Genomic DNA, 15,089 nt, shown 5'->3' with positions numbered 1-15,089 from the left:
AAAAATGACTGAATTAGTTTATATTTTTAAAAAAGTAACGTCATTTATTATAAATTTTTCAAAAGTTAAAATGAGATTTTATTATTTATCGTTACTTTTAAAAAGAGGGAAAACTTTTTATTTATTATTATCGGCCACTCACTCACTCGCATCATAATCATAGTGACAGCAACACCCACTAAGAATTTAAAGTGGCATGTTTCTCCAATCTTGATTCGCCCCCACACACCCCCACTGCGCGTTTCACGCCAACATAGACAGAGATCCTTGTGTCGTCCGGGTGAGTGTTATAAATAGAGATCCTTGCGCCGTTGCACCAAGCTTCTTTTTCTTCTTTTTTTCTCTCTTTTCACTCCCAAAAACACCACTCTCTGTTATTCCTCTTTCACACATGATGGAGCCCAGCAAACACCACCAACGCCACCAGAACAAGACCAAGAAAAAGTGGTTCCTCCCACTAATCCTCTCCCTCCTCATATCCACCTTCCTCATCCTCCTCTCCGTCATCGTTTCCTCCAACTCACCCTCCCAGCGGTGGCACCACCATCACCGAGCCCCAGTCCCAAAGGAAGTGGTGCCCCGTTTCGTCGAGTCCAAGCTGAAGATAAGTCCCACATCGACCCACTTGGTTCCGAGAATCGCGTATTTAATCTCGGGCTCAATGGGAGACGGTGAAAGTCTCAAAAGGACGCTGAAGGCTTTGTACCATCCTTTAAACCACTACGCAGTGCACTTGGACCTCGAGGCCTCTTCCAAGGAGAGGTTGGACCTCGCCAATTTCGTTAGGAACGAGCCTCTCTTTGAGAAGTTCGGGAATGTTAGAACGGTGGTTAAGGCTAACTTGGTAACTTATAGAGGCCCCACTATGGTGACTAATACCCTTCAGGCTGCGGCCATTTTGTTGAACGAAGCTCAGGATTGGGATTGGTTCATTAATTTGAGTGCTTCTGATTATCCTTTGGTAACCCAAGATGGTAGGTACCTCTCTTGTTAAGTTTGTGTTTTGATGAGTGAGTGGATTTACGTGCGTAAGCGGGTGGTTAATGATGTTTCCTTAACTTTCTTTTTTAAGTCCTTAATAACATTGTTAATCATTACTATCTATCTTCTCATGGTTAATTTTGCTACTGCTAAATATATATTTTTTTTAAGAAAGAAAAACAAAATTAGTTTAGTTTGTGACCAATCCGTGTTTTCGCAGTTCTATTATCTCATTTTTTCATGAGTTTCAATATCTTGTTTGCTTGGTTGTCAAAATAGTTATTTTTGTCGGCAGACTCTCCCTTCCTTTTTCTCTGTGCATGAAATAGGGATTTTGGAGGGAATGGGTAGATTTCGGGATTGGAAAACACGGCTGAATAAAGTTTAATAGAGGTATGGACATTGGTGGAAAAAAAAAATTAGAGATATGGACTAATCAGAAATCAATCGGCTAACGGATTTTAGAGTAGTTTTCATCATAGTCAATAAGTTTATAATGTATAATCATTTGTGATTTTTTTTTTGTACTAATAATTTGTGATTGAATAGATATATATTTTTTCAAATAAAAATACTTGTAATTCTGAAAGTTTAGTATTGTTTTTTTTCGTTTAATTGCTATGCTCTGGGATGTTTTTTAAATTAATTATTCTAAAAGTTAACAAAAATTATACCCATTTTATACTGTGAATAAATTTTAATTGGTTTCCTTTTTTAAATTAATTATTCTAAAAGTTAACTAAAATTTTAAAATATATAATAATTTGTAAAGAAAATAACTGTAAAAAAAATTATACTGTGAATAAATTTTAATTGGTTTCTTTTTTTTTTCACTGATCGGAAGCATAACCATTTTATATTGTGCATTACAGAATGCTAAGTAATATTCGTCAAGAAATGTACACTATGTGAAGAATTTAAGGGTTTGCAAATTAATTTTGCTAATTGATGAAAGTTCAAAAAAAAAAAAAAAACAGCCACGAACTATGGTTCCCCGTTTTCATTACCATTGAGTAACTTTTGCAATTTGCTACATTTCTTTTGCACAACAGATCTGCTGCATACGCTTTCTTCTATTCCCAGACACCTGAATTTCATTGAACACACCAGTGATATTGGTTGGAAGGAGTAAGTTGCCAATTCTTTTCTCCATTCTGTTCATTGCATATGATTTTATGCATTTTAATAACATACGATTGTGTAAAGATCAATGTACCACTTCTTTACAAGTGATTCTTCACTCATTTAAATAGGTATCACAGGGCCAAGCCAGTTATAATTGATCCAGGCCTTTATAGCGTGAATAAATCTGATGTATTTTGGGTATCGGAGAAAAGAAATGTACCCACAGCTTATAAATTGTTTACAGGTGAGAAAAACTATTTTGCTTTCTTCCCACCTGTTCAAATTTTTAGCTCTTTCAAATTCGAGAGTTTTTAATTAGATACTATACAAGAATTCTAACCCTTGAATAGATTAAAGACAATTACAAAAACTCAGAGTAAAGGAGATTTCTTGAACAAAGTCCAACAACACTAATAATGAAAAGTATTAAAGAGAAGACATTGATAGCATTGTAAATTCAGTATATAATATGTTTCCATTGCTGGTTGGCAATCTGACTACAGCCTTTGGTAAGCTTCCCTTATGAACTGTGTATTCAATCCTCATAAATTCCTTTTAGTCATATTTCTTAATTAGCTTTAATTGTATATGCTCAAACTCGTTTAATTTCTCAGTTTCACTTCACTCATTTTTATATACATGAAGGCATATTTACAACTAACTAGTTGCATGATATCACAGTTTATGCCAGAAAAAAAAACCTGATATCACAGTTTATGGAATATGAGACCAATAACTGTCCATAACAGCAAAACTATATGACTTTGACTTAAAATGAAAGAAAATAACTTGAAATTGGTACCTCCCTGCTTCATGTTATGAGGGTTATTAAATATTGATTCTTGATTTTGCTTAGGTTCTGCCTGGATGATGCTCTCTCGCCCATTTATTGAATACTGTATATGGGGGTGGGACAACTTACCTAGAATAGTCTTGATGTATTATGCCAACTTTCTGTCTTCCCCGGAAGGGTATTTTCACACAGTCATCTGCAATGCTGACGAGTTTCGAAACACTACCGTTAATCACGACCTCCACTTCATATCATGGGACAACCCTCCAAAACAACACCCGCATTTTCTTACAGTTGATGACTACCAGAAAATGGTGGACAGCAATGCTCCTTTTGCTAGGAAATTTGGCAGGAACGAACCAGTCTTGGATAAGATTGATACTGAACTCTTGGGACAAAATGCAGTTGGTTATGTTCCTGGCAGGTGGTTCAGTCAAGCAAATTCAAGCATCACTAATAAGTATTCTGGCATAAGAAATATCACTGACCTAAGGCCTGGCCCTGGAGCTGAAAGGCTTGGACGCCTTATCAATGGTTTATTATCAGCAGAAAATTTTCACGCAAATCAGTGTTCTTGACACGAGTTTGGAATGCCTATTATGCTCATTGCTGCTCTTCCATCATCTAACAACTGAGGTGAAAAATTCATTTCTTCAGTTGATGCCCAAGGTTGCTGTTATGAGATCAAACATGATATATGAGTAAACACAAGGGAAAACAGACCTTTGACTTGATGTTCTAAATGAAATTTATATCAGGATCACGAGTATCAAAATCTATCAGCTGGTTCACATGAATTATTAAACTATACTGGATGACAAGTCATTGATGCAACTGTTGTACTCTGTATGAGATTTATAGCATATATGACATATAATTACACATCACATGGGCAACATGCTTATTGGGATGGAGCTGAAATAAGCCAGTGTAAAATATTCTCCAAATTCTTTTTGCAATGCCATGTTAGCTGCAGCATATCCTGTGTATTCTTTCATTCCTTTTTTTTTTTTTTTAACTCCTTGTGGAGCTACTGCCCTCATAAATTCACCACTAAAGTAGCAACACTTTATATTTGATTTTCTTTTTTGTTTCCATAGGTTCTTGCAAACACACAGATTAAGTGACTTTAAGGGAGGGACAATCACGCTGTCGCAATGACTTTCCCTCATTTTAAGCCATTAGATCAATCTAACCATTCAGACTTCGCCGCCTGTTGCAAAAGAAACTTTTTTAGAGATGTAAAACCACTAGAAATTTCTGACGATTACCAAACCATCAGAAATTTTCTATTGCAGAAACAACCCAGAAAATCAAGGCAATTTTAAAATACCAATGCTTTTTTTTTTAAAAAAAAAAACTTCAAAAACAAGTGGCAAAATCTTAGTTGTCAAATTGATCTAATGGACAAGGGAAAGTCACTGAATCCATTTCCAGGTTCTTGTGCATAACAATAAGGCTAAAATATTTTTTTCATCCCTGCAATTTAGTGTTTTTTTATTTATTTTTGTCCTTAAAAAATTATATTTTTCGTTTTAGTCCCAAAATCATATTTTTTGTTTTATTTTTCGTCCTTAAAGCATTTTAAATAGCATTTTTACTGTTCAAAGCGCAATTTAAAACACTTTAAGGACAAAAAAAACAAAAACACATTTTGCAAGGATTATTTGTTTTTTTTTGCAAGAATGGAAATGAAAAAAGCACTAAATTACATGGACAAAAAATGTATATAAGCCTAACTATAATTATGCCAAAGCATGTAAGAAAACAATTTAGCAGTAAAAAATAATTTATACCCATCAGAAGTGCTCTAAAGTCCCCATCTTGAGAATGGAATCGAGCAATTTGCACATTTCCTGTGCTTGTGGATGAGAATGATCGCCTGCAAGAAACTCTTCAACTTCATTATCCACCTCTATTATGCTGCATCCGGGCTTCTTTTTCATCCCTACTTCTTCAATCCTACTCCTAACTTTGTTTGCCTCCACATCCCACCCAGCTTCTCTATATATATTGTAAGTAAGAACATGAGTACCACAGTCAGTGACCCCCATATCAACCAGCTTTTTCCACACCCTATTCCCAACATGAATATTCTTATGTATTCTACACGCATTCAGAAGAGCACCCCACACGTTAGCATCACCAGCTGTGAGTCCACCCATCTTCTCCTCCATAAATTTCTCAGCCTCCTCCACCATCCCAGCTCTCGACAAAAGGTCAATAACACATGCATAATGCTCCATTCGTGGCACAACTCCATACACGCTACTCATTTCTTCAAACAACCAAAGGCCCTGCTGAACCATCTTTGCATGAGTACAAGCAGTGAGGACAGCCACAAACGTAGTCTCGTTCGGCTTGGTCCTGGAAGCAGCCATTTGGCGAAACAACTGCAACGATTTCCCTGCATCGCCATTCAATGCCTCGCCTGAAATCATAGCATTCCACGCGCCAGCGTCCTTGTCGACAATGCAATCAAAAACAGATAAAGCAGATTCCACACATCCACATTTCGAATACATGTCCACCAAAGCCGTGGCCAGAATCGGATTCGACTCAAGATGGAATCGTCTTGCATAGGAATGCACCCACAGTCCCTGCGTGAGTGCGCCAAGGTGCGCACACGCAGTAAGTACCGTAACGAGTATAGACTCGTTTGGCTCAGTTCCCTCGTTCTGCATCTCTGTAAACAAAGCCAGCACTTCCTTGAAGTCACTGACACGAGAATATGCCGCCATCATGGCACTCCACGACACAGCGTTTCTCTCAGGCATTTTATCAAACACCTCTCTTGCACTCTTCACATTCCCCATTTTGCCATAACCGTCAACCATCGCAGTTCCCAAAACCACATCTTTATATGACGTTTCATCAAACAACACTCTCGCGGTGTCCACCTCGCGAGAAACGGAGTAAAACTCAATAAACGCGCTCACCACGTAAGGGTCGTTGCGGAGACCGAACTTAACGACATGACCGTGCACCAAACGACCAACAATGTTCGAAGGAGAAGAAGGAAGAAGCGCAATGCAGGCTTTGATTAAAGGTGGGAACGTGTAGTTGTTAACGGCAACGCCGTTTTGGAGCATGGACAAGTAGCAGGACACGGCGTGGAGGGGTGACCGGCATTGGAGGTAGCCGCGGATCATGGTGTTGTGCATGAAGGTGTTGCGGTTAGTGAGGTGGCGGAAGATGGAGCGAGCGTAGGAGAAGAACGACGCGTCGTTGGAGGTGGCTAGGACGGAGAGAAGCGGGGCGAGGGCGTAAGGCGTGTCGTTGATGCGGCATCGGAGGATGTGGGCGTGGAGCTGCTTGAGTTGGGTTAGGGTGTTGCATTTTTGCGCCACGGTGGTGAGGAAGCCCTTCTTAACGATCATGTGAACAACATCGAATGGAGGGACAGGGCATTTCTCTTCTCTTCTAAGCACCCAAAACAACAAAACAAGTGAGCAGATAAAAGGTGATTAGTTGGCTAAAGTTAAGATGGAATGATTTCCGTATTTTAATTCTCCATCACATTTTATTTATTATTATGTTGAATTTTGGATTATTTAGTGTTTTTTTATAAATACGATCTAGAGGATTAATATAAAAAAAACAAGAACAAATCAATTATTTATGGTTAACTAGTCATATAGTTATTTAATTTATATTTTAGATTTAATTTAGTCCTCTAATTTTTTATGGATTTAATTTATCTTATAATTTTTTAAAACCAATTCAATTTGTCTTTATGTTTAAATGGTAAGAAATTACATTTTGTGTCAATTTAAAATTATTACTAAATAGGTTTAAACCATCACAAAATTACATTTTCAAAAAAAGAATTAATTTTAAAAATTAAAGGGTCAAATTGAATTGCTTTTAAAAATTAGAAGATCAAATTGAATCTAAATAATAAATTAGAAAAAAAAACAAATTTAATCATTATTTATATATTCCAGGTAGTAAAAAACTACTAAAATTAAAATGAGTTATATTTACTGATATGAAAAATATATTTAAGTCAATTATGCATATATTAATTTTTTAAAAAATGAAATAAAAATATTTTTTAATACATTTTGAACAAACCATTAATTTGGTCGCACCTATATATTATCCACTATCCTAAGTAATCCTTAAAATAATAAGTAAAAGTGCAGAATTGTACGATAAATAGTAACTTTAGTTTTTAATAGGACAAAAATTTTAATTTAATCCTTGAATATGTAAAAAATAAAAAGTGAAATAATTAAGATTCATCATTAAATTTTGTAGGATCATTATGTAATATTGTTCAGGGATCAATTTGATATTAAGTTATATTTTTAAGATCAATTTGATATTAAATTGTATAATAGCACATAATTGTTGCTCTTTTAAAACATTTAAGTAGTAAATTACAATTTTTGTCATTTCAAAGATTAAATTGTCATTGCTTTATATTTTCAGGAAGGTGACCATTTATCCTAAAGTTGTATAAGTAATTCTCCAAGTAGTAGATATTCATTAATGCAATCCTTAAATATGTGTATTTTATTAATATTCAACGACCAATCCGAACGAATTTTCATTAGTTGAGAGACTATTTAGCATGATTTTTAATAGTACAAGGATTAGTTGTTTTTCTTTTTTATCTTTAGGGACCATTTAGGAAAGAAGGTGAGAAGGTGATGTTTTAGGGATGTGATTGGCCATTAAGTATAATTTTTTTTATCAAAAGAGTGTTACAATAATTGGCCAATATGAATTGACACAAATTATTAAGAGTATATTTGGTGCAATGGTGTGATGAAAAAAAAAAAAGTCCATTTCCACCCTGAATGTTAAGTTACTTGTGATTGTGACAATTTTTTCACGTTTTCTACCTAGTTTTGGGAAGTTTATTGCAAAAGCAAACATGCTCTAAGTTATTTAGTATTCAATACAAACTTTCATCTTTTTCATGAATATAAGTTTAGTTTCTCTTAAAGCTACAAAGATCGATCTTGGTGGACAACCTTCTTCAAAAGAAATCTATTACACTATGTTGGATTTATAAATGAAAGTGGATGAAAGAAATAGATGAAAGTGAAAGGAAATAAAGTTAGTAAAAAGTGAGATGATTTGTTAGTTGTTTGGTAAGAGATAAATGGAAAGAAGAAAAAAAAGGCTCTTATATTATTTGTTTAGTATACAATAAGATGATAGAAAAATGTATATTTTGTAAGATGACATTAATACAAACAAAAAATGAAATGTAATAAAAAGGCAACAATAAAATAAAATTGGTGCCTTACCTAAATTTTTTTGTTTTAATTTAGTCCCTCAAAGTTAAGTTTGAAAATTTCCACTTTAATCCCTTAAAATGTCTCTATTATAGACCAAATTGATCTTTCTAGCAATTTTTGACATTTACGGTCTCAATTGTGGCTGACAAGACAAAATCTTCATCTAAAGTGATATGCCTCAGTTTTTCACATGTAACCAAATTAAGCAAGTTAGTGTGATAAACTATCAGAATGACCAATTTTATCTAAAGAGACACCTAAAAGGACTAAAACAAAACTTTAAACCTAAAGGATCAAACTAAAGTGTTGATAAGAGACCAAATTATATTATCGTCTAATAAAAAATAAAAACACAAATATACACTCAATATTAAAAAAAAACCTAGTCAAGATACAAGATAAAATAAAAATAATAATAAATTACAAATTATCTTACCACTTAATTGACACAGTGGTATAAGGAACTTGTGTTTGATTCTCTCTCAGTGTAGTCACACACCACGAGCAAGATTATTCTTTTACTCAGTGAGTTGGAAGGGACACGTGGTCTCTAACACAAGACCAAAAAACTACTTAAATAAAATAAAATTAGCAATATTTTACAACTAAAAAATATTTGTCTTTTTAATTCAATCTTCCACAACCTCGTTTTCTTTTCAAATTGGTATAAAAAAATTGATAGGTCTATAACTAAAATGTATAAAAAGAGGCTAAAACTTGTTACACTTCCATAGACTTATGGATTGGAGTTTTCAAAATGTAGTGTTGGTAGCAATTTATTGAAGTGCAGGAAGCAATAGTCTAAGAAGAGGTTTGCTAGGCCCAATGATAATTATAAAGGCTTCAAAGTGTATTATGATAGGAGTAATGATACATATACCACTCTGTATCTTAAGCATCCTACTAACACCTCTCATTTCTCTTTATCTTTCTCTCCCTATCACATTATAAACTCTATCATATCAATATCTTTTTTTTTTCTCACTCGGTGTACGATAACATATTGGGTGTCTATCAAACATTTTTCTTATGAAAGAACGAAAGGATAGAGAAATAACAAAAGGAAGAACACATGTCATTGAGGGATTGGAGAGAGTGACATATGTAATCATTTGGAGAACAACAAATTGGTTATGAATAAGGTCGAGGGTGACTGGAAGGGGGAGGAAGTATTTGAAAAACATTGGGCACTTTTGGCTTGAGGGAAAAGGTGTTCCTATCATTTCTTTTTATGCATTTTTCTTTGTAATTGTTTTGTATTTCTTATTGCAAGTCAAAAATCAGCATCAACTTGTATGGACTCTTTCATTTGATGTTCTTCATAGTTCACTACATATATTTTCCACCTATCAATCTTTTGTTTGTATAGACTCTTTTGTTTGATTTGTTTCCCTTGCTGACATGTTTCACAGAGAAGATGTATTTTCCAACAAATCTTAGGCATTCCTTTTTCTAAATCATTTTTAGATAATTTTGAAATATGTTTTAGATTGACATGCCTAAGTTTTTTGTGCCAAATCCATCTCTCATCTTCTCTACATAAAAAACACGTTACATTCTTCTTACTAAGATCTATCAGATTAATCTCATACAGATTGTTGTGTCATCTGATAATGAAGAAGAATTTGTCATATTCTATCTTGACTATACACTTGTCTTTGTTGAAGGGCACAATATAACCATTGTCGCAAAATTGACTTATGCTCAACAAATTATATTTCAGACCTTTAACATGTAAGACGTTGTTTATGAAGGCTAGAGAAGGAATACCAATTTTACTTATACCAGTAATCTTTCCTTTGCTAATGCTTTCAAAGGCAACTGCTCATCCTTCAAGTGGCTTTAGGTCAAGAAACATGGACCTTTCCCCCATTATGTGTCATGAGCAGCCATTGTTCAAGCACTAGCTTAAACCCTAGCCTTTTCCTAACAAGGATATCTGTAACAAGAATAATTTGAGATTTTGATACCCAACTGTTTTTGGGTCCATTAGCATTAGTACCCCTAGACATTTATTTCTTCTTATGGATACATCTGAACATGGAATGTCTAGACTTACCATAGAAATCACATTAATATGTATCATACTATGACTTGGAGGAAGTTGACACCTTTTCTAAACCTAAGCCAAACTTATCATGGAAATGTTGATGGAATTTTAAAAGTATAGTCAAAGTTTTTTAGCTTTCCAAGAACTTCCTAGAGTCTTTTGTAACACAAGCAACCTCCTCTCTTAGTTTTTCAACATGGAGGATTTGTTTGTCTTACTGGCTTGGCTCAAACTCTCTTTCAAAGTCTTGATTTTATTTTTTAGAACCTCATTTGATTTCTTCAACTCAATATTTTCACAAAAGATGCTTTGAGTTTTTCTTTATACTTTTTGCATTGAAGAGAAATCACGTGAGAGTTCTAAAGAAAAACATCAAAAGGCATTTCTTCTTCATCGTCTAATGAATGAGTGGAAGAAGTTTTAAATTCAGAGTAAGTTTTTACCTCAACCTTATCATTTGTATTAGCCATCAAACATATGTTGGCTTGTTCATCATCTGAACTGCTGCACTTCTCATTGTTTGAGTCATCCTAGATGACCATAAGACTCTTCTTTTTCTTGTCACCAGAGTATCTTCTCTTTTTCAATTGGGGACATTTAACCTTTATCTATCCAGACTTTCTACATTCAGAATAGATGATCTTATTGCTTTCCTCATTTTACTTTTTCTTGAACCTTGTGTCCTTCCTTCTAGAGAAGTACTAAAATTTTCCTTTCTTTTTCAGCATTTGTTTGAACTTTCTGAAAATAAGAGCCACTTCATTGTTTGTGGACTCTTCAAATTTTTTTTTCCTGATTTATTAGACTCAACCATCTACAATTTAAGAGCTTTAGATGATCTCTTCTTTTGTTCTCTTTTGGAACTGGTTTGTCCAAACTTGAGGGCAACAAAATCTCTTTTTGGTAGATGATCTTTATTATGAAGATGGACTTCATGGACCCTTAGGATGCCCAATAGTTCATCCCATGCAAGAGTTTTCATGTTTATAGCCTCTTGAGTGGGTGTTGTTTTTGGTTCCCATACCTTAGGAAAATTGTCTAGAATCTTTAAGTTTATCTGAGCTTTGGCGAAGGTGTGTCCCAGAGCTTCAAGTTCATTTAGAAGAACTTAAAGTCTTCCAAACATATCATCCACAAACTCTCCTTCCTTCACGATGAAGCTCTGATAATGCCTTGTTAGAGTGACAACTTTCCTCAGTTGAACATCTTTCGTACATTCATAACTGATACTCAATGAGCCCTAGATCTCTTTGGTTGTCTTTAGTCTATAGATCTTGTTGTACTCATTCCTGGACAGAGCACACATGTCAAAGTATAATGGGCTTTTGTGTTTAGCTCCATTATAGCAAGATCTACATCTATCCATTCAGGTTTTGGTCTAAGAATGAGTATGTCTCCATTTGTAATAATCAACTAGAGTCTGAACTGAGTGGACTTGATATGCAACTCCATTTTGTCCTTTCAATAAGGATATGCAACTGAGTGGACTTGATATACAACAATTTTTTTTTATCTTTGATAAGTTAGTGAATTTTGTGTTTGCTCTCTAATTTTTTTTTTCATTTGTTATCAATCTTGTGAAAAAGACTAATAACAAATGAAAAAAATAGGATTCAAACACAAAATTTACTAATTTATGAGAGACTAAATAAAAGTGTCAAGGACCAAAAACAATTTTTTTGTTTTATTAGGGAGTACAAATGAAGAAAATTTTTTATGAAGGAACAAATAAAATTAAGGATCACAAACATATATTAGTCTATTTGTAATTAGAAAAATTTTAAAAAAAAAACATTACACCCAATTTAAGTGGTTCTACCAGTACCAATATGCTTAGAAGAGGTGAAATCCAATATAAAACATTATAATACAACTTTTGAATGGAAAAACTACAATGCTACTTTAAATTTGCAAACAAAGTTGTAAGTTATCTGTTAGTGCTACTTTGAATGCAATGTTGCAAACCCTCATTTATAATGTTTTTTTCATGCTGAATTCCTCCTTTGTAATGTTACTCACAACATAAATAAGAATTCATTAAGATTTGTTTAGATAAACTTTTCCATAAGCATTTGTAGGAGAAGAAAATAAGAAGAAAAAATGAGATAAGTTCTTCCATAGACTAAAATTAGTTTATGCACAAATTAAAAATAAGCTTTTGGAGAAATTATCATGAGAAAAATTCTACATATTAACTTGTACATAAATTAATTTAAACTTATAAAAAAAACTAATAATATTTTTTCCTTATTTTATTCTTCTAAAAGTATTTATGGAGAAATTTAACCAAATAAGCCTAATAATAACAAATATCTCGTGTCTAACTTGTGATTCCTAACCTAGTTTGCCTTGCCTATCCCCTCTATATGACATCTTTTCCATATCCTTATATCTCACATCATTATACTGTCTCAGTGTCTCTCTAGTTTATTACTGTTACCAAACTAGCAAACTAGTTCAAGTTAATGTTGACTTGACTTATAAATAGTTTTATATATCTTCTTTAGTTTTCATGTGATTTAGAAGAATTAGCTTTAAGGTTTACAACAAACTAGGTGTATGGCCTGTGCTTTTTCAAAGTTATTTTTTAAATAACAAAAAAGAGAGAAAAAAAAGAAAAAAAATAAGGATTTGCATAATTCAACGACTGACATGTGATAAGTTGTTGGATAGTTTTTATATATACTAGTCAGTGACCCGTGCATTCGCACGGGTAAGCTAAAAAATATAATTTACAATACAGATGTGGACTATATAGTTATAATATCATACAATATTGTAATTTTCCTTTTTAGTTCACATATTCAATGATTTCATATACATGGGTCTGGAACAATATTCAATGGACACCTTTAGGAGTTCACATATTCAATAGGTTGGTAATTAGGATACACTTATACTTTCTTTCTAAAATTGCATTTCTTTGAATTTCCTAAAATCACCTTTTTTGTCTCCCTTGAACTATCACTGTTACTAACAGGTAAACTGTAAAATTAAACGTATAATATAATTGTATACATTTAATGGCAACCGTGTAAAACTTCTTAAATGAAAACCAAAACTAATATGATTGAAATATATACTATATTTTATAAAATAACACGGTCTATTTAGCTTCGATGATATGCATGGTTATTCATGTTTTAAAATTTAATAAACAATGAAATACATATTTAATTTTGTTGAGGTTAATGTTGTTAAATATGTTGTTAATATATTATTTACAGAAGACTAAACTATGAAGAAAAAATCTAAAACTGCTAAGATACTGAAATACATTCATGATAAACATATTGAAGAACAATTGCAAGACTAATTTAACGCATCAGCTTCGCAATGTCATATAATAAATGATTTAGTAAAAACATGAGAACAAATCAAAGTATTTTTTTTTAATTTAGAAAACACAATGAAACCCAAAAAATAGAAAAAAAATTAAAAAAAATATTTAATCTTATGTTTATATATAATTATTTTTAAAAAATGTATAAATGATAGTAAAGATAAACATGACAATAGAACACCACAAGATTGTAAGTTATTTCTTATTGTTGTTCCCTAACATCTTCTCCATCCCTTCCCCTCTCCGATTTTGGACGATGATAATAAACTAACATAAAAGAGAGAAAATGTGATGCAACCCTCCCTAGGAAGGGACCAGTCACTAGAGCCATGAGCAAGAGACTCCAAGAGGATTGAGTTAGAGCTGCTGAAGAAGGCCCTAGGGTTCTCATGAACCTCAGGATAGATTTTTGAGCCCATGGGCCAAGGTTGGGTCCAATTATCTTTGTACATATTAGACTAGGATGTCATTATATTTGGTCCTTGTATTTAGGACTCCATAATGTAGGTAGGGTACCCTAGAAATATAGGATTTTTCAGCCCTTGTATTTTAGGACACCTAGACTAGTTTTTGTATTAGGGGTAGTTTTGTAATTTCACATGCACTAAGTGAATATTTGATGTGTGAGTTGGGAAATAAATTTAATTGAATTGGTAGAAGCCCAATCCAATTAAATTGTAGAGGGGGAGGTGAGCATTGACTTACTATACCCCATTGCCACATCATATAGTCACACTTTGTGCATGTCCTTCATGCTTTACATGCCTCATGACACCTAAGCACACTTAGTGGATAATCTTGAAATTGATCTTGGATTAGTGGGCTGAACCATAACTAAAATTTACTAATCATAATTAGTGAAATTTTGGCTCCAAAGTTTGGCTCCACAAATTCAATTTCAAATTCAAGTGAAATTTGAATTGAAATTCAAATTTCCCTATAATTTTGTGTGACACTTAGGCTATAAATAGAGGTAATGTGTGTGCATTTTTTTGAACTTTGATCATTTGAAAATTAAATTTCAGATTTCAGAGCTCTTTTAGAGTACAAAATTTCATGCTCTTCTCTTCCTCTCCCTTCATTCATCTCCTTCTTCCTCCAAGCTCTTATCCATGGCCTCCTATGGTGATGAGCTTCTTCTAGACTCATCTTCTCCTTGAAGTAGTGTCTCCTCTCTCTCTTCCTTCTCCATTCCGCTGCCATTCATCTTCCAAGAAGCAAAGGAATCCATTGATGAAGAAGATCCTAGGCCTACAAGCTCCAATGGAGCTTACATCAAAATGAATATTAATAACAATATTAGTTATTATAGATACTTATATAGTATAATTATATCTGTGTAAAACTTATTTAATGAGAACCAAAACTAATATGATTGAAATATATAATATATTTTATAAAATAACACTGTCGATTTAGCTTCGATGATATTCATAGTTATTCATGTTTTAAAATTTTACAAACAATGAAATACATATTTAATTTTATTGAGGTTATTGTTCTTAGATATGTTGTTAGTATATTATTTACAAAAAACTAAAT

General features: G+C 33.2%; 2 protein-coding genes across 4 annotated transcripts; one reads left to right on the top strand and one right to left on the bottom strand.

The window, feature by feature from the left end:
* Nucleotides 1-212: 212 nt before the first annotated feature.
* On the top strand, nt 213-3,888 carry LOC114416748 (beta-glucuronosyltransferase GlcAT14B-like). Its single transcript, XM_028381736.1, has 4 exons — nt 213-974; nt 2,034-2,109; nt 2,235-2,350; nt 2,963-3,888. The coding sequence occupies exons 1-4, from the start codon at nt 392-394 to the stop codon at nt 3,475-3,477; spliced, it is 1,290 nt and encodes a 429-aa protein (XP_028237537.1). The 5' UTR covers nt 213-391; the 3' UTR covers nt 3,478-3,888.
* Nucleotides 2,708-6,374, bottom strand: LOC114416747 (pentatricopeptide repeat-containing protein At5g66520-like). Of its 3 annotated transcripts, none has more exons than XR_003667564.1 (3): nt 4,696-6,374; nt 3,388-3,572; nt 2,708-3,316 (listed from the first exon to the last, which is right to left on the bottom strand). XR_003667564.1 is itself a non-coding variant. In XM_028381735.1 (2 exons), exon 1 carries the CDS (start codon nt 6,277-6,279, stop codon nt 4,699-4,701), a length of 1,581 nt encoding a protein of 526 aa, XP_028237536.1. In that variant the 5' UTR covers nt 6,280-6,374; the 3' UTR covers nt 2,708-3,572; nt 4,696-4,698. The 3 variants fall into 3 exon arrangements, 1 of the variants encoding a protein (XP_028237536.1); XR_003667565.1 differs by having other exon boundaries at nt 2,708-3,280; XM_028381735.1 differs by having other exon boundaries at nt 2,708-3,572.
* Between the last annotated feature and the right edge of the window lie 8,715 nt (nt 6,375-15,089).

This window comes from Glycine soja, chromosome 6, assembly GCF_004193775.1.
Source record: "Glycine soja cultivar W05 chromosome 6, ASM419377v2, whole genome shotgun sequence".
NCBI lineage: Eukaryota > Viridiplantae > Streptophyta > Magnoliopsida > Fabales > Fabaceae > Glycine > Glycine soja.
Note: the sequence above shows the minus strand (reverse complement) of the source record. Positions and strands in the feature narration are given on the sequence as shown.

What these genes read in the sequence shown, in the direction of transcription:
- LOC114416748 (XM_028381736.1), top strand. Translation starts at nt 392, where the DNA reads ATGATGGAGCCCAGCAAACACCACCAACGCCACCAGAACAAGACCAAG. An exon ending in TCCTTTGGTAACCCAAGATG is followed by an intron (nt 975 to 2,033) that starts GTAGGTACCTCT and finishes TTTGCACAACAG; the next exon opens with ATCTGCTGCATACGCTTTCT. An exon ending in AGTGATATTGGTTGGAAGGA is followed by an intron (nt 2,110 to 2,234) that starts GTAAGTTGCCAA and finishes TCATTTAAATAG; the next exon opens with GTATCACAGGGCCAAGCCAG.
- LOC114416747 (XM_028381735.1), bottom strand. Translation starts at nt 6,279, where the DNA reads ATGATCGTTAAGAAGGGCTTCCTCACCACCGTGGCGCAAAAATGCAAC.